General features: G+C 37.5%; 1 protein-coding gene across 7 annotated transcripts in view; it reads left to right on the top strand.

Moving 5' to 3' along the window:
* LOC124233768 (unconventional myosin-IXa) overlaps positions 1-17,936 on the top strand; it is a 289,503-nt gene extending 271,567 nt beyond the window's left edge. For all 7 annotated transcript variants that reach the window (XM_046650967.1, XM_046651007.1, XM_046650998.1 and 4 more), the window contains 3 exons: positions 9,864-10,066; positions 12,407-12,549; positions 13,229-17,936. In XM_046650967.1, the coding sequence (XP_046506923.1) occupies positions 9,864-10,066; positions 12,407-12,549; positions 13,229-13,692 (810 nt within the window). In that variant the 3' untranslated portion in view covers positions 13,693-17,936. The remainder of the gene's footprint in view (positions 1-9,863; positions 10,067-12,406; positions 12,550-13,228) is intronic.

The following is a 17,936-nucleotide window of genomic DNA, read 5'->3' as shown; positions in this document are numbered from 1 at the left end:
ACTCAACTAAACTTTCAGACTTATAAGACTACCATGGGCTACACTTGGCATCAGAATCACTTAGAAAGATATGGGACAGGAAGCACAACATGCCAGCAAGTAGGATAAGTTCTTACTCTTCTGCCAGACTCCTTGTAGCAGCCCATGCTGCCACATAGCCATCAGGGAGTTAGTTATCTTTAGCCTCCCAAGTCACAGCTCAATTGCAAGGAAAAAGAGATCCACAACCAGTGAGTACAGATCCCTTCTGCCTTAGAAGTTTCATGCCTCCACAGGAGTCAGTATTGTTCATAAAATTCCCCAGACGTAGTTTCTGGGGAGCCTGCAAGGCATATGTCTAATTGGAACAGACTCCTCCACACTCAGGGAAGTCCAAATATATGGCTTCCTACCAGATATTTATAATTTATCATTCCTTTTTCTCCAGATGCAGTTTTTACCAATCTGGGTAATTTTTGCCAGAGACAATGTTGTCTAGTAACATCATTTATGTGCTGCCTTTATCAGGTTTTCAGGGGTCTTGAGCTAGAACATTGGCAAAAGACAAATTCTCATAGACTTGGAATTGGAAAAGAGTTTTGGAAACAGTTTTGTAAGCCTTTACCTAAAAATACAATCTCAATTAAAAAAAGCAAAATAATATTTGGGGGGAGACCTTGATAAGTTGATACTAAAATTAATAAGAAGAAAATAAAGAAGAAGAAAAACTAGGAAAATCCTTAAAAAAAGAAAAAGGCTTATAGAACAAAGTGAGTAGCATTTCAAAGGTATATTATGCAGTAAATGGTGAAGGAAAAACGAATAGCCATGTAGGGAAAAGACAAGAAAAATTAAAACATTGATCCAATGAATCAAAGGCTGTGAAAAATACAAAATTAAAGTACCCAAGTATGGCTCAGACACTAGCTTTGCAGAGCCGCTCACTGCCCTGCATCCTGTAGGCGCTCCAGCATCCCACCTCTTCACCTTCACACTGCCACAGTGCCCAAGAGGTTCAGTTCAGCTGAGAGGGCAGCTATGGAAGAACCCAAGAAGAAATCAACAAAGCTGTCAGCTAGACCTTTTCCTACAAAAGTTAAAACCAAGCCATAAAAGGTGACAGAAAAGGATAAATCTTTAGGGGGAAAAAGCAAGGGAAAGGGAGCAAAAGGAAAACAGACTAAAGTGGCTAACCAAGAAACTAAAAACACTTCAAAAACAGAGAAACGAAAGCTGTGTGATTAAATTAATATCATTTATCAAGTCAGTGGTCCCTGTATTACAATCCTTGAATAATCTAGAAGAACTTTTTTTAGTCACTGTGTTGTAAATGTGACCTTTTTAGAGCTCTAAAAACTTTTTTTCTTTTTCCTCTGTTTTATTTAGATATTAAATTGTGTAAGTTTAAGGTGTACAGTGTGATGATTTGATATATGTATATATCATCAAGTGGTGAAATGATTACCACAAAAAGGTTAGTTAACACATCCGTCACCTCACATAGGTATCTTCTTTTTTTGGTGGTGAGAACATTTAAGATCTACTCTCTTAGCAACTTTCAAGTATACAATACAATATTGTTATCTACTTTTGCATGCTATACATTATATCCCTAGACTTTATTTACCTTATAACTGGAAATTTTTACCGTTTGAACACTATCACCCATTTTCCCCAGCCCCTGGCAACCACCAGTCTACTCTCTGTTTCTATGAGTTCAGTTAAGAACATGTTTTTTAGGAAGAAAGGAATCCTATTTCTTCCCATTTTGAAAGGGTGAAATCAAGTGCTAGTTTATTTTTCTGTACATACTGAAAATTGTTAACTCTCTGTAAGCTTGATAATGTGTTAAATTGCTCCCTGGTCTTGGCTCTGTGTCAGAATGGTGTTTTATCTGTGACGTCTTTAGTAGCAGTAGTCCAGCTTTTCCTAGTAACTTTGTTAATATCCTGTGAGGGATTGGAAATTTGAATATTGTGCGTGATATCAAATCATGGATTAGTAGGATTTTAGACCTAACACTTAAAACACTTGAAGATAATTGCAGTTGATATCCTGATTTTAGGAATAATTTGTCTCTAAAGATTAAGCTGGAAAGTCACTGGAATAACTATTCAGAAAGGATGACAATATGGCTTTACAGGTTTTACAATACTTAAATTAAGAATTGGGTACAAATTGTTCATAAAGTGTGTGATCAATCAAAACCAACAAAATTCCTATTATGATAGAAAAGTATACTGCCATATACTTCTCTTGGAGTAGAGTAGGCTTTTCTATTATATAAAGCCATTAAAAGAAAAGTGGATAGGTTCATCAGCACTGGTATCAAGTATTGCTACATGATAAGAATGACCATAAGCAAGGCAAAACAAAGATGATACACCATAAGAAAATATTTATAACTCTTGTCACAAAGTCTAATTTTCCCTAATTAATAAGAAGAAGCCCCTATAATAAAATAGGAGAAAGACAATAGCATTTTCCCATGCTTCTAAAACCTCTATGTAATCAACTTTAAGAATTTCTTTCTTTGACCTTGTAAGAGAACTCTGGGCTGTAGAGGTTTCAGCTTTTCCTTCATCTTGGTTTGATGCTGTCTTCAAAGAGACAGACCTGTAGAGCTTATTTGATTTTCTTCAGCTATTTTAAGTGATTCTTAGCTAACCCGTGATACAGTACTCAGGCAGTTTAGTATGAACGCTAAACAAAGACAACTCTTACTGAATACTACGGAGTCTATACTAGGGATAAGCTCGATTTTTCCAGCTCCCTGAGGCTTTTATATCACATTTTTCTACGTATTTATTTGGCTTCATTGAAATAATCAAAATTAAATGGAATGGGAAGATGTCCTGGAATTTATAGTGTAATTCTCACTGGTCAATATGGACTTTAACACTATGTTGATAGTAACTCCAAACCCTGTTCTCTGCCTCCATTCCACAGCGCCATCTTCTCTGAGTCATGCTTTGTTAAATTTGCTGACTGATCTTCTGTTTTGAGGGCCTTTTTCTTAGAATATTTTTCTTAATATATTTTTTACTTTTTGATCTCAGAACTAAAGGTGAATAGCAATCTTGTAATCCTCCTGATTTTCATACTGTTGCGTGTTTTAGAAAGCACGAGTTTAAAAGAGCCTGAATGCCCTTAGAACTGTCCTCTACTTTCCCCTCACCACCTGGGCTAGATCAGCAGTTTCTATTTCTGAGACAGCATATCTTCCTTCTTTTTTCCCAAGATCAACTCAGAAATCTGTCAGTTTATTGTCCCATGCTATTCAGAAAATATTAGTCTATTGCATAAATAGCTAACTTTGAAAAGGAGCTCTTAAAATATCTTTTTTATTGTGAAATACAACACATATGGAAGAGCACAGAAACATACATATACATCTTAATGAATTATAAAGTAAACATCCTCATACCACCCTCAGGTCAAGAAAGAGAACATTGCCAGCACTCCAGAAACACTCCTCTTTCTCTTTCCCATCACAATCCTTTCTCTCCCCACAAAGGTAAGCAGTAACCTGAGTTTTATGTTAATCACTTACCCTGTTTTCTTTGTTGTTTTCCCACTAAAGTATGTATCCCTGAGCACTATAGTTTTGTTTTGCCTGTTATTAAACCCTATGTAAATGGAATCATATAACATGTATTATTTTATATCTGACTTATTTCACTCAACCTTATGTAAGACTTACCCATATTGTTGTGTTTAGTTGTAGCTCATTTTTGTTACTGTATTGTATTCCAGTGTATGTGTCTCCCACAGTTTATCCATTCTAGTATTGATGACATTTGGCTTGTGTTTGGAAAACTATGAATAATGCTGCTGTGAACATACTGATACAGTATTTTTGGTGGACACATGCATTTATTTTTATTAGTGGCATATAGGACTGAAATTACTGGCTCACAGCATACATGTATCTTCAACTTTAGTACATAATGCCAAATTTTTCCACAAAATTGTTGTACTATTCCAGCAGTGAATGAGTTCCCAATTGCTGCACCTCCTCCCCAGCAATTAAATTGCCAGACTCCTTAATTTTAGCTGTTCTAATGAGAGTGTCATTGTGGTTTTAATTTGTATTTTTGTGCTGTGACAGTAATGTATTTAAGCACCTTTTCATAGTGTCTTGGTCATTTGGATATCCTCTTTTGTGAAGAACCCTTTCAAAGCTCTTGCCCATTTTTCTAATGGAGTTGTCTGTCTTTTTCTGATCTGTAGTATTTCTTTATGAATTCTGGATGCAAGCCGTTTATTGGTTACTTCTGTTGAAAATGTCTTCTTCCACCCCTAAAGCTGTCTTTTGATAAACAGAGGTTCTTAATTTTAATGTAGTCTAATTTATCAGTCTTTTCCTTTAAGCTAGCACTTTTTGGGTCATGTTGAAGAACTTTTTTACCACCTGAGGTTATGAAGATAAGCTTTATTATCTTATAAAAGTTTTATTGTTTTGCCTTTATATTAACCTAGAGACAATTTTTGTATGTGGTATAATGTAGGGAGTGGTTTTTATATTTACACATGGATCATTCAGTTTTCCCAGCACCATTTATTAAAAAGCATCCTTTCCATACTGCCCTGAAGTTCCCCTTTTGTTATAAATCAGGAGTATGCATGGATCTGTTTCTAGGCCCTCTACTTTGACTATCTTTGTACCAACACCACTATTTTAATTACTATAGCTTTCCGAAAATATCTGCTAGAAAAGTCATCCTATCTTCTTCTTCGACAGTATTTTGATTCTTCTTGGCTCTTTACACTGCCGTAGAAATTATAGAATCAGCCTCACAAAAATTCTCTTGTGATTTTTATTGAGACTGCTTTGAATTTATAGGTAATGCACTTTAGGGAGAATTGACATTTTTACAATTTTAATTGTTCCCATCTGTAAACATGATATGTATCTCTCTGTTCACTTAGATCATTAATTCCTCTCAAAAGTGTTTTATAAGTTTTGTGTGTAGCGATCTTGCACATCTTTGGTTTAGATTATTACTAGAATTTGAATATTTTTAATACAATTATGAATGTTATTTAAAGATTTTTGTATTCTATTTGTTGCTTGTTAAGTAAAAGTACAGTTGATTTTGGTATTTTTCACCTTATGTCTAGCAACCTTGCTGAACTCACTCTAATAATTTTTCTGTGGATTCTTTTGGATTTCCTACTTCTATAGTCATATTGTTCATGAATAACAATAGTTTAATTTGTTCTTTTATAGTCCTTATGCCTTTTATTTCTTTTTCTTATGTTGGTAGAGCCTTCAGTATAGTGTTGAAAGGAAAGGGGGATAGGGATCATTCTTGGCATGTTCCCAACCTCCAAGGGGAAGCTTTCAACTTTTATCACTAAGTATGATGTTTGTTGTGAAATTTTTGTAGATGCTTTATGAGATTAAGTTTGTTCCCTTCTATTTCTGGTTTTCTAAGAATTGTTATTGTGATTTAATACTGAATTTTATGAAATGCCTTTCCTGCATGTATTGAGGTATTCATGAGACTTTTTAATTTTATTGATATGACATATTACACCAAGGGAATTTAGAAAGTTAAACCATCATTATACTACTGCAATCAATCCAACTTAGTCATGAGGTAATATCCTTCTTATATATTTCGTGATTCAGTTTATAATATATTGTTTAGAATTTTTGTACCTATGTTATGAGTAAAATTGTCCGATAATAGTCCTTTTAATATCCTTGTTATGTTTTGATACCAAGGTTATGCTAGCCTCTGAAAATGAGTTGGGGAATAGGCCTTTTTCAAAATTCTGTGGAAGAATTTGTGTGTTATTTCTTCTGCTTGTTTGCTAATGAAGTCATCTAGGCCTAGGGTTTTCTCTCTCAAAAGGTTTCATTTATAGAGTCAATTTATGAGATTATTCACATTTTTTGTTTCTTCTTTGACACTATTAATTACTTGGATTTTTGTAGAAATTTCTCCACTTTGCATAAAAATTCAGATTTATTGACATAAAGTTGTTCATAGTGGCCTCTTCTCCTTTTCATGTTTATAAGATTTGTGGTGATGTTCTGTTTTTCATTCCTGCCTTTGGTTATTTGTGAATTCTCTTTTTATCTTCATCAATTTGCCAGGGTTTTAAATCTTTTATTAGTCTTTTCAAAGAGCTACATTTTGTCTTTGGTCCTCTTTTTTGTGTGTGTGTGTGAGGGAGAATGGCCCTGAGCTAACATCTGTTGCCACTCTTCCTCTTTATGCTTGAGGAAGACTGTTGCTGAGCTAACATCTGTGCTAATCTTCCTCTATTTTATGTGGGATGCCACCATAGCGTGGCCCAATGAGTGTTGCCAGGTCCCTGCCTGGGATCCGCACCCACAAATGCTGAGCTGCTGAAGTGGAGCGCACGAACCCAACCACTACACCACCAGGCCAGCCTCGGTCCTCTTTTTTTAAAGTTTATTTACTCTTGTCTTTATTTCTTTTTCTCTCCTTGGGTTTGTTTTGTTGTTCTTTACCTTCCTGAAATAGTTGAAATAGAGATAACTCTTTAATTTTTAACCTGTTTTTTCCCCTAATATGTACATATAAGGCTATTACTTTAAGGTAGGCAGAGTTAAACTGTATCCCACAGATTTTGATATTGTTGTTTAATTCAAAGTATTTTCTAATTTCTGTTGTGATTTTTCTTTTGGCCATGGGTGTTTTAGAATCTATTTCTTAATTGCTGAATATACAGGGATTTTTAGTTTTCTCTTTGTTATCGCCCTATCAGAAAACTTACTTTAAATTACTTTACCAGTCAGATAAATTATTTCAGCCCTTTAAAATTTATTGTCTTGCTGTATGTGCTTTACAAGAACGAGTGTTCTGTAGTTGTTAAATACTGAAATCTATATATGTCTATTATATCACTTGTTTATTAAGTTCAGTTTGATAGCTTTACTAATTTGTGTGTACACACTTGTTTGCTGATTATAGCTTTGTGTATTTCTTTGAGTATTTCTGTCAATATTTTACTTTAAGTCTTCGGAAGCCATTTCTTAGATACTTACAAATTTGGAAATGTTATATCTTCTTCATAATTTGAACTTTTATCATTGTCTAATATCTCTGTTTATCAAAGGTCACACTTTTTACCTTAAAGTTTACTTTGTCTAGAATTAATATAGCTATACCAGTTTTCTTTTGGTTAGACATGGTATGTCTTAATCTATTTACATTTAATGTAATCGCTGTGTAGTTCTGTTTTTTTAATTTAAATCTGTTTTATTATGTGCTTTTTATTTTTCCTACCTGAAATATGTTCCTTTTCTTTTGTTTCTTGCCCTTTTTTTTGTTCTTTTTGCCTTTTTCTTTTGACTACTTTTTATTATTCCATTTTTTCTTTTGTTAGTTTACAAGTTTTACACTCTTTTTCTTTTAGCAGTTAACTTACAGATTGCAACATAAATCTAAGACCTATCAAAGTCTGTTAATTAGTACTTTTATCTTTTCACCAGATAATGCAAGGACTTTAATATGCTTTAGTTGTTATATGATATAGTTGCTATTGTTGTTGTGTTTTTAACCACCTGTATATTTTCAATCCAACATGTTGTTCTTATGTTTTACGCAGTCAATATTCATTTAGACTTAATCACGTATTTACCATTTTCATTGGCATTCACTTCTTCCTCCCTAACTTTTCTTCTTGGGTCATTTTCTATCTGCCCTTTAGTATTTCTTTAGAGTAGGTCTACTGGTGACAGATTTCTCTGTCTTGGTCTGTCTGAAAATGTGTTTATTTCAACTTCATTCTTGAAGGTAGTTTTTGCTATGTATAGAATTCTAGGTTGGCAGTTACTTTTTCCTTTCATCACTTTGAAAATACCATCTGTTGTTTTCTGCCTTTCATTGTTTCTGTTGAAAAGTAAACTTTGAATCTAGTAGTTGCTTCTTTGTTGCAGATACATTTTTTTTCTGACTGCTTTTAAGATTTTCTCTTGCCTTTAATTTTTAGCAGTGTGTCTAGGTATGAACTTCTTTTTATTTGTTTTTCTTAGAGGTTGAAGGCTTTCTTTAGTCATTAGGTTAATATCTTTAATTGGTTTTGAAAAATACTCTACCATTATCTCTTCAATATATCTTCTACAGGGTCTCTCTCCTCTCCTGGTATTCTTTTACACATGGTAGATCTTTTTGTTATGTCTTTGTCTTTCACGTTCTTTTCTGAATTTTTTCCAAAAAAGTTTTTATTTTGTTTTGTTTTTTCTTCTTGATTTTTTATATTTTCTTCTGATGTAACTTTGGTCCACTAATTCAACTATGTCTTTCTGTCTCCTTCAGCATGATTAATTTAAGTCTGATAGCCACAATATCTGGAGGCATTGAGGGTTTCTGTTTTCTGTTGTTTTTACTGATTTTCATTTACATTGTTTGGTCTCCTTTTGTGCCTGGTTAGCTTTGATTGTGTGTCATACATAGTATTTGAAAAATTATTTGTAAAAATAATTTGAGGCCTGAGATGATATTACTTTCCTCCAAAGACTGTTTTCATTTTTTTCTGCCAGGTCCTAGGACACTAGCAATCTGGGATTACTTTAATCCACTTTTAGGGATTATAATTTTCTGGGCCATTCAAATGACTTGAAGATAGGCTGCAGTGTCTACAAGGACTATTATAATTTCAGTTTACCGTTATATCTAAGATGCAAACCTTGGGGACCCCAACATCAGGCATGGAGATTTTGCCAGGCAGTAGCCCACACCCTTGTGTGGGTCTGGGCTCCAACTTTTATTCTCTGCCCCAGGGATTGGCAAACTTGTTCTGTAATGGACCAGAGAGTAAATCTTTTAAGCTTTGTGGACCATACAGTCTCTATTGCAACAATTAATGGTGCCATTGTTCTCCAGAAGAGCCATAAACAATGTGTGAATTAATGAGCATGAATGTTATTTCAGTAAAACTTTATTTACAAAATCAGGCACAAAGCCAGATTTGGCTCACTGGCCATAGTTTGCTGGCCCCTGCTATAGTCTGTCAAAAGCTTTGCTCAGACTCTCAGCCACCTCTTCTTAAATTTAGATTAGCCCTAAATGCTAGGCTAGCCTCTCCTTAGTCTACCTTGTTAGCTCTCCAGTGCCTTCAAGAATATGTTGGGTGATTTATGTTTGGTCCAGTTGTTCTCAGCAGGAAGTTTTATCTGAAATCCCTAGTCTGCCATTATCACAAGCTAGAGTCATATATAAGGTAACCAATTTAAAAGCAATGAGATTTTTCTCCCCATCTGATCTCAAGAAGGAAGCTTCTTGAGTTATTCTCAGAGAATCTCTCTCACTAGCACCATGCAGTATATAAATGACATTTTTATTTTTAGTAAAACTGAGTTTCAGGACATGTTTCTATAGTTTTCCTAGAGAGATTGTGCATTCCAAGGTTAAAGTTATAGAGCAGTGTTGTCCATCAGAACTTTCTGCAGTGATGGAAATGTTCTATATCTGTACTGTTCAATATGGTAGCCGCTAACCACCTGTGGTTATTGAGCACCAGAAGTATAGCTAGTGTGAATGCAGAACTAAATTTTTACTTCTGTTTAATTTCAATTAATTTAAATTAAAATAGCCATGTACAGATATTTAGTTTGGCATGGATGCAGCTTTGATTAAAAGAAGAATCTCATCTCAGTACAAAATGTGTTCTTACGCTCCTACCCACCAAAGTATCCATTTTCCAGTGCTCTTACAAGATATACTCAACCTAAATGTGTTTGATGGATGGTATGTCAATAAATATCTTAGGCCTCACAGAATGTTTCCATTTATTCCTACCATTCACCTGTTGTGATGGAAGTACACTTGTTATTCTAAATGGGCCATGTAAAACCAATACAGTCACTCAATTTACTGTCTAATGTGTATTTTTCTTTGCAGGGAAAGGGGCGTCTTCATCGAGGAAACTATCCAAGTCCATCCTCTCCTGTTGTAGTCCGATTGCCCTCCATGTCTGATGTCCCAGAAGAGACCTTGACTAGTGAGGCAGTCTTGGAGACTGACATCACAGAGCAGCAGCAAGCGGCTATGCAGCAGGAAGAGAGAGTACTGACTGAGCAGATTGAGAACCTACAGAAAGAGAAGTGAGTTTCCGGGAGGAAAGGGAGCAGTTGGTTATTATCTGCTTTCACTTCCTCCCTTCTAGCCTTTCTTTATTTTTCCTTATTTATTAAATATCTCCTATATGTCAAGCACTATCCGATGATACAGGGGATGTAAAGATGACAGAAGACACATTGCCTATACTCAGGTAACAGTGTGAAAGTTGTCATCTCAGGGAAGGAAGCTCCACGAGCAGGAAGACTTAAAGCTGCTACAGTGACGGTTCTGGGGAGGCTGACTGGGACGGGTGTGTCAGTCTTAGTCAAGATGCCTAACAGCTCAGAGACCAGCCTCAATGAACAGATGTGTCTTAAAAATGGGAATAAGCGGGGCTGTCACCATGGTCTAGTGGTTAAGTTTGGCACACTCCCCTTCAGCAGCCTGGGTTCAGTTCCCGGGCACGGACCTACACCACTCGTTGGTGGCTGTGCTGTGGCACCGACCCACATACAAAATAGAGGAAGATTGGCACAGATGTTAGCTCAGGGCAAATTGTCCTCAAGCGAAAAGAGGAAGATTAACAACAGATGTTAGCTCAAGGTGAATCTTCCTCAGCAAAAAAAAAAAAAAAGGCAGGGGGGTAATAAGGATTCCCAGGCTAAGACAAAGTCCCTTTTAAGAAGAGGCATTATTCAAAACTCCATGAAGGAAAGTTATTGTCTGATGATCAGTATAGCCGTGGGGCCAGCAACTAGATGGTCAGGGTAAGACAACTCTAGAGGATGTTAGGATACTGGGTAGGGAAATTGGTTGCAATTTAGGAGAGAAACAAATAAGCAGCTCTGTGATGTCCACCATCACTGGAGCAGGGGTGGGTTACAACTACATCTTGGGATACTGTGAATATCCCATGGGTTCTCCTTAAAGGTACTTTTTACTAGTTCTAGTTGACAATGATGACTCTTAAATTTTAAGGGGATTTTTGTTCCTGAGTTCCAGGATCCCAGGTCTGAGAGCTTGATGCATGAGGGAATATGAATCTTAAAGTACTTTTTGCCTGTCAGGATTGATTCTAGAACTTAGGCAAGCTAAAAAAGCATCTGGGGCTCAGCTGTGCAAAACATGGTAAGGCAAAAGTGGTGTACATTGACCAGGGCCTAGCTATTTGATATAAGAATGATCTGAAAAGAGGCCCTGACTCAGCTTTGATGAAGATGGTATTGCAGGTATTGAAGGATGAACAAGAATTTGCTAGGAGGGAGAAAGTCTTTCCAAAGAAAGGAAAAAGTATGTGTATAGTCTCAGAGGTGTGAATGCACATGGCTTATGACAATTGTAATTGCAGCAATGAGTTGCTGGTGAGACTATCCTTGAAAAGATTGTCCATGAATCTCAGGCTAAGTATTGGAGGTATTGAAGGATGACTAGTTCAAGTTAGGTAGAGTGGAAGTGAAGCTAAGATGGCTCTGAAAGGGAGGAGACTTGATGAAAAAGGGAGTAAGAATTGGAAGGATAAGGAGGTTGTGGACAGAGTGGAGTTTTGGGTTCACAGCTAGTATATTTTCAGGTGATGACAAACTCTAGGATCTGCCCATTGGAGGAAGTTACCTGGATAAGGTGGAAGAAAGGTTATTAGAAGTTGCAGACATAAAGGAAGTTTGGTGTTAGGGTACTGACGTCAGATTTTACAAAGATACTGATTTAAATAGATTGGGGTGATGTCCGGCAATAGTGAGAAAGCAAGATTAGGAGCAAGGACCAAAGACTTCAGGGAATGTGGGAGGAGGCATGACTGAGAGGTAGTTGGGTGATTGATAAGAGGAGTAGAGAATACTATCCGTGGAGATGGCATAAGCTTCAAAGGACAGAAAAGATCAAGCAATGTTTTACTTCATCTAGAGGTCTCTCTGTGATCAAGGTAGAATGTATAGTCTGTAGCCAGTTGGTAAAGTTTCATGGAAAATAGTTAAGAGCTGGAGGGAATCTTAGAGATTATCTAGTTTAATCTCTTTGTTTTGTGGCTTAAGAAGCTGAGGTCCAGAGAGAGGAAAGTAATTTCCTGATGCTTTATGAATGAGTTTAGAGTTTAGAACCCTGATCTCCTGATTATCAGCCCAGAGTTCATTTTACCAAAAGATCCTACGGCTGCAGCATCTTTACCCACCTCACCCTTAGCCCTGTTGTGGGTCCTAGGCTTTGCTGTCTTTAACCTTCACCATTGCTGTGGCTTACAGGTCCTTATCACCACCCTGGTGAGAAGAGTAAGAAATATGACTGTTTTTGCTTCTTAAATTTCTGACTTTCATGGGAGGTCTGTTTTCTTGTAGTCTTCCTTCCACTTCTTATCAAATGCTAATGGATTTCTTGGTTGTATCTTACAGAGAGGAGCTAACATTTGAGATGCTTGTACTGGAACCACGTGCCTCTGATGATGAAACCCTTGAGTCTGAGGCCTCTATTGGAACTGCCGATAGCTCAGAAAATTTGAATATTGAGTCTGAAGGTGCCATTTCTGAAAAATCAGGTAAATGAAAATGTTTGACCAAAGACTCCAGATTTGTTTTGCAAAAGAGGAATAAGGACTCCCAAGCTAAGACAAAGTCCCTTTCAAGAATGCCTTGACCTTACACGAAAAGGTGACAAAGTCCTAAGGAGTTGAAATATACTGATCTTTGTGAAGGTTCCATATAAATTGTTCATCAGACTAAGGCTTCAATGTAGTGTAGTTTTTTGGTATAATTTAATGTTTTCTCTTATATTTACCACAGAGAAAAAGCGAATAATCACAACACACGTTGTCTTACTGACCTATGGTCCATTTTCTAAGGGTGGGGTAACAGGAGTTGTGCCCTGCTGTGAGATGGGACTGTACCAAAGCGGGGGGTATTTAACTACCTGACATGTCTCAGGGAGACATGGAACTAACTATATATATTGGCAGTTTTTTAAATGATAGTGACAGTTATAGGCCTTTCCGAATGGCGTAGTCAATCTCTAGACTTCCTTGGGCTTGATCCTGAAATAATATATGTAAAAATAGATGATGAACTCTTCTCGAGTCGTGACTGTGCACAAAGGTCAGCCTGGACCCTCCAGGTCTTAGCCCACCCAGTTTCATGTGTGAACAGTGAGACCAATTCTTATATGATGATTTCCTTTAGAGAGAACTGTCATTTACAGCTTTGGTCTCTTTTTTGCATTAGAGAGAAGCTTAGCCCTTAGTTCTCTGAAGGCAGCGGGCAAGTCTGAACCTTCAGGCAAGTTGCGAAAACAGCTAAAAAAGCAGCAGGACTCTTTGGATTCAGTGGACTCTTCAGTCTCTTCTTTATGTTCGTCTAACACTGCATCCTCCCATGGGACCAGAAAACGATTTCAAATTTATTCCAAATCTCCATTCTACCGAGCTGCCTCAGCTGGTGAGGCCCCAGGAATGGAAGGGCTGTTGGGCCAGACCAAATCCCTGGAAGACAGGCCTCAATTCATCAGCAGAGGAACCTTCAACCCTGAAAAGGGCAAACAAAAATTAAAGAATGTGAAAAACTCACCTCAGAAAACCAAAGAGACCTCAGAGGGGACAGTCGTGTCTGGCCGCAGGAGAACTGTGGACCCAGACTGCAGTTCCACCCAACAGCTAGCTCTCTTTGGAAATAATGAGTTTATGGTCTGAACTAGCAGGTGTGTGTCCCTGCATGGCTACAGAGTGGTAAACACATCTCGTCTTTGGGGCGTCTTCTCATCACCTCATCCGCAGTAGTCCATCCTAATTGTGGTCCTGCCTCTTACCCAAGCATACAACCAAGACCATGTGTGCTGAATTCCTGGGCCTCCTGCAGAAGTGGACAGGCCTCTTTGAAGCCTGCTTGGGATGGCGCCAGCTGTGCCTTGGCTGCTGTATTTGACTAGAGATTTCACTAAACAAAGCCACCTAGGACCTGGGGATCTGGGTCAGTTGTGGAGGTCTTTGTAGTCGCCTCTCCTCCATCCTCTTTTCCCTTCTTAGAGGTGGATGTTGAACTAGGGGGGACATTGTGGGCCTGCAGGACCCACTGATTTCTGGCATTTGAAGAAAACATGTAAATCTTTCTTAACCATGAAAGCAAAAGCCTTTGGGTTTATTTGGGGATAGTTAGGAACTGAGGTAGAATATAATTTTTTCCGAGGATTTATAAACAAAAAGCCTAAGCCCTCTATTTTAAGATTTTTGAAAAACACTCCGTATTATATTCTGGGGAAAGTAAAAAAGCAGTTGTTTCCCTTAAGCCATCAGAGCATGTCTCAGACATCTGGTTACTCAATGAAGAAGAGAGTACATATTTTGTTTTTTGATGATGTTTAATGTCATAATAATCAATGCTGGTTTAACTCCTGGTTAGTTCCTGCCAAATATATTGCATGGGCTGAAGTTTCAGTAGCCATACTCTTCTCTTTTTCCCTGGTCCTAGGACCAGGTTCCTCTAAATTTTTTTAAATGTCCCAGAGACATGGTGATCCCTAAACATGAGGGTTTCATCCTAATCCATCCAGGCCTTTCTCTTGGTATAAATTAAACTGAAGATCACATATGAACCTGTTTATCTGCTGGTGGATTTTCACCATGAACTCAAACAAATAATGTGACCATTTAATCACTTCTCCCAAAACATTCACACACAACATTGCATAAGTGTTACAGAAACCTGCCAAAAAATAAAAAGAGAAAAGTTTTTAATATGACGCATCTAACTTTTATCTTCTCCTCAGACTATCAGTATTAAATAGATGAAAAAAAAATCGAGGACTACTTGAAGCTATTTTTGTTAATATTCTGGTTCCTGAAGTTTACTGTAAATATTTATGTATAGTAGGCATATTTCTTTTTAACCTTATGCTTCCCTCCTCCCCATGGAATCTCTTCCCACAGATTAGGAGCTATTGGACAGGGTGGGTGAGAGCCACTCATTCCCTGATTTGGAGGAAAAGTCAGACCACCTTTTTCACCACTGGGTGTCTCCATACCCCTGAGTTAGAATAGCATTTTAAGCTTCTTAGCATTTGTGGGATTAGAAACCTGTTTTTGCTATTTATAATATATGGAAAATGAAACATGATACCCTTTATTGAGATAAGTATGTGAAGATGTTTATTTTTAATGTTACTAAATGCATCTTGTCTAACTACCACATGCACTGTTCTAAAAAAGAGCCTTTACCATCTGTAACCTGAATTTTGGTTATTCTTCCTTTTCATACTTCTTTGATTTAAAGTTATGGAAATATTAAGACTTTTGTTAAGGCAGAATCTCTCCTGTTACACAACACTGAACCTCATGCCACTGCCTCAGTGGTTATTGTCGAGCCCCAGAGGTCAGACTTGGAACATCATTCTGAGTGGCAGCTAAACGTAGCAGGAGTCTTACCTCTCCCTGGTTTGGGTTCAGAAATGAGTTAGGGAAAGGAATCTTTTTAAATCTCCAGAATGATGATGGTTAGTGAGTAAATGTTAGATTTTATATCCTGCAAACATCTGCCACCTTGTTCATGCTGTTCTCAGGAGTAATAAATGTAAAGCCTTTAAAAATCTGAATTTCAGAGACTCTCCTAGAGGAAAGTCCAGCCGCTCAGCATGGTTGTGTCAAAGTGGGATTGCTGGTGCTGCAGGGCCCCATGCTAGGCTGCACAGTCTGTTTCAGTATTCTTGGGAGAGTAGTCTTCTGCTAGGCGTTGACTACTACTCTCCACTTGCTCCAGAACATTGGTTAAATACTATACAAAAAAAGAAATTACCCTTGTTGAATAATTTTCTTTGGCTCAGAGGAATGGCGGAGAATACATCTTGACATATGTTCTCTCTTCTAAATCGTTGTTTGCTTTTTTGCAAATTAAGTTTTTGGCAGTCATGTAGGTCACCTTATAGGAACTAGGTGATGGATGTTAAGAGACTTTAATTTTTCTCAGGGATCTGAAACCTGAATTTGGATAAAATTAAATAAAAAGTATTTGTTTTTCAGTTGCTAGATTTGTGGATTTCTGGTCATTTAACAAGCTGCCAGAATGGAAGGTGGTGAGGAGGAGAGATCCACTCAATTTTAAGAATGGAAAGCAAGTGTGGGACCCTCCCTTTGAAGGAAAGAAAGCTGCTGTTCTCATAGGATAACAGTCATTGTTGGCCTGATAAAGATATGAAGCCATAACTCTTAAAAACTGTCAGAACCAAGTGCTGTATCTCCTTCCACCTGAGCTTAACTGGTCCTCTCTGTGGTTAAAGTTATGTCACCACAAAGTAATGCTGTATTACAATCACTTATGATTAAGATATTTAACCTTAATATGTGTCAAGTTTGTGTTTCTTGTTGCTTCTCCTTTGCTTGTTTTCTTTGATCTCAAATGCCTCCAAGGAAATCCCTGCATGGCAGCGCTGGGACAGCCCCACGTGTGGTGCCTGTACTCCAAAATGCAGAACATTCTGTTCATATCACACATTCCTTGCCCCAAACAAAGCCTGGATTTTCACTTCCCCCCATTAAAGCCAAGGTGTCCCTTATCATGGAAAATTTAATGGAAGCAGAGAAGTGTAATTTTAGGTTCACACTGTATATCACAAAGTGAAACAGACTGCTTTAACAGCATAGGGAGGTGACATGCTTAGTTCATAATGCACTTTGTACTTCCTACCATTTTAATTTTTTTGTCCCTCTCGGCTTCTGAAAACACAAAGGGAGATACAGCCTTCCCAGTATGAGCCTTGCAAACACAGAGGGGCATGAGATCAGGAGATGGGATCCCAGAGCCCCCACCTTCTCATGCTTTGGAAACCAGCTATAGTTCTTACCCTGCTGGGAGGTTAGTGGAGATTTCTGTGTCCCATCACAATAGGGTTGTTTTCACTGTCAAAGACAGAGTCCCAGAAGCGTGCTGAAAAGGAAGTCCAGCAAGGTTCTGCAGGCCCACTTCAGTAACTGGGGGCCATGGTTTTTTGACTGTAACTAAGGAATGTGTACCTTACAGAGCACTTTGGTGAACTAGAGAGAAGAAAGTATTCTCAGGATGTGTTCAAAGCTAAGTGAGTTTTAATTTTGAAAAGAAACACAGTCCAGACGGCCTTTCCTTTTCCTTCTCTCTCTCCTCTTTTTTTTCCTTTGGTGCAGAAGTGGACATGGGGCGTGCATCATTCTGTGTTGACAAATGTGTATGTCTACCCATATTTTTGTGACAACTCCTCAGCACTGTCCCCCAGTACTAGTCTTCCTAGTCTTCCTAGTAAAATTCCTTGGTACTTGTGGGAATCTTCTTTCTATGCCTCTAAAATACTTTTAACCACTTTTCTTTGGAACCACTTCCACATTTGATTTGGTGTTAAAGTGTAACAGCAAGATGATGATTGTGGACATGGATCTATTAGGTCTTGTTGGTCTCTTGGTTTAAATTGTTTTCAAAAAGCCTGCCAAGGGGCCTATCACCTTGCTGTCCATCCATACTTTATACCTATTTATCAGCCCTCTTAGGTCATATAAGAGTTGCACCTTTTGAACCAACTAATTGTATTTACTGGGGGAAAGGTGTGGACTACAGATTAGTATTATATTATTTTAATGGATTTAAAGTAATTTATAAGTATGCCAAGTGTAAATTTTTAAAAGACTATGTATTGTAAAAGGACATATCCTGTGAAATATAAATATCATTTTACTGTTTAACAGAATAATTCTATAAGAAGGATGATTTATCTCACCCAGAGAACTGATTACATTCCTGATGCAATCAGCAGGCACTTTGTAATTTCCTTTTGGGTCTTTTTTTTGGAGGGGGAGAGCAAAACATCATCTGTATAAAGTGCAGTTTGTATCACTCAAAATATGCACTGTGCGGCTACACAAAAGCAGCTTGATGAACAAATCACTCCATGGCTCATTAAAGAACAAAGCTTCCAGAAGCA

The sequence above is a fragment of the Equus quagga genome, chromosome 2 (assembly GCF_021613505.1).
Source record: "Equus quagga isolate Etosha38 chromosome 2, UCLA_HA_Equagga_1.0, whole genome shotgun sequence".
Classification (NCBI taxonomy): domain Eukaryota; kingdom Metazoa; phylum Chordata; class Mammalia; order Perissodactyla; family Equidae; genus Equus; species Equus quagga.
Note: the sequence above shows the minus strand (reverse complement) of the source record. Positions and strands in the feature narration are given on the sequence as shown.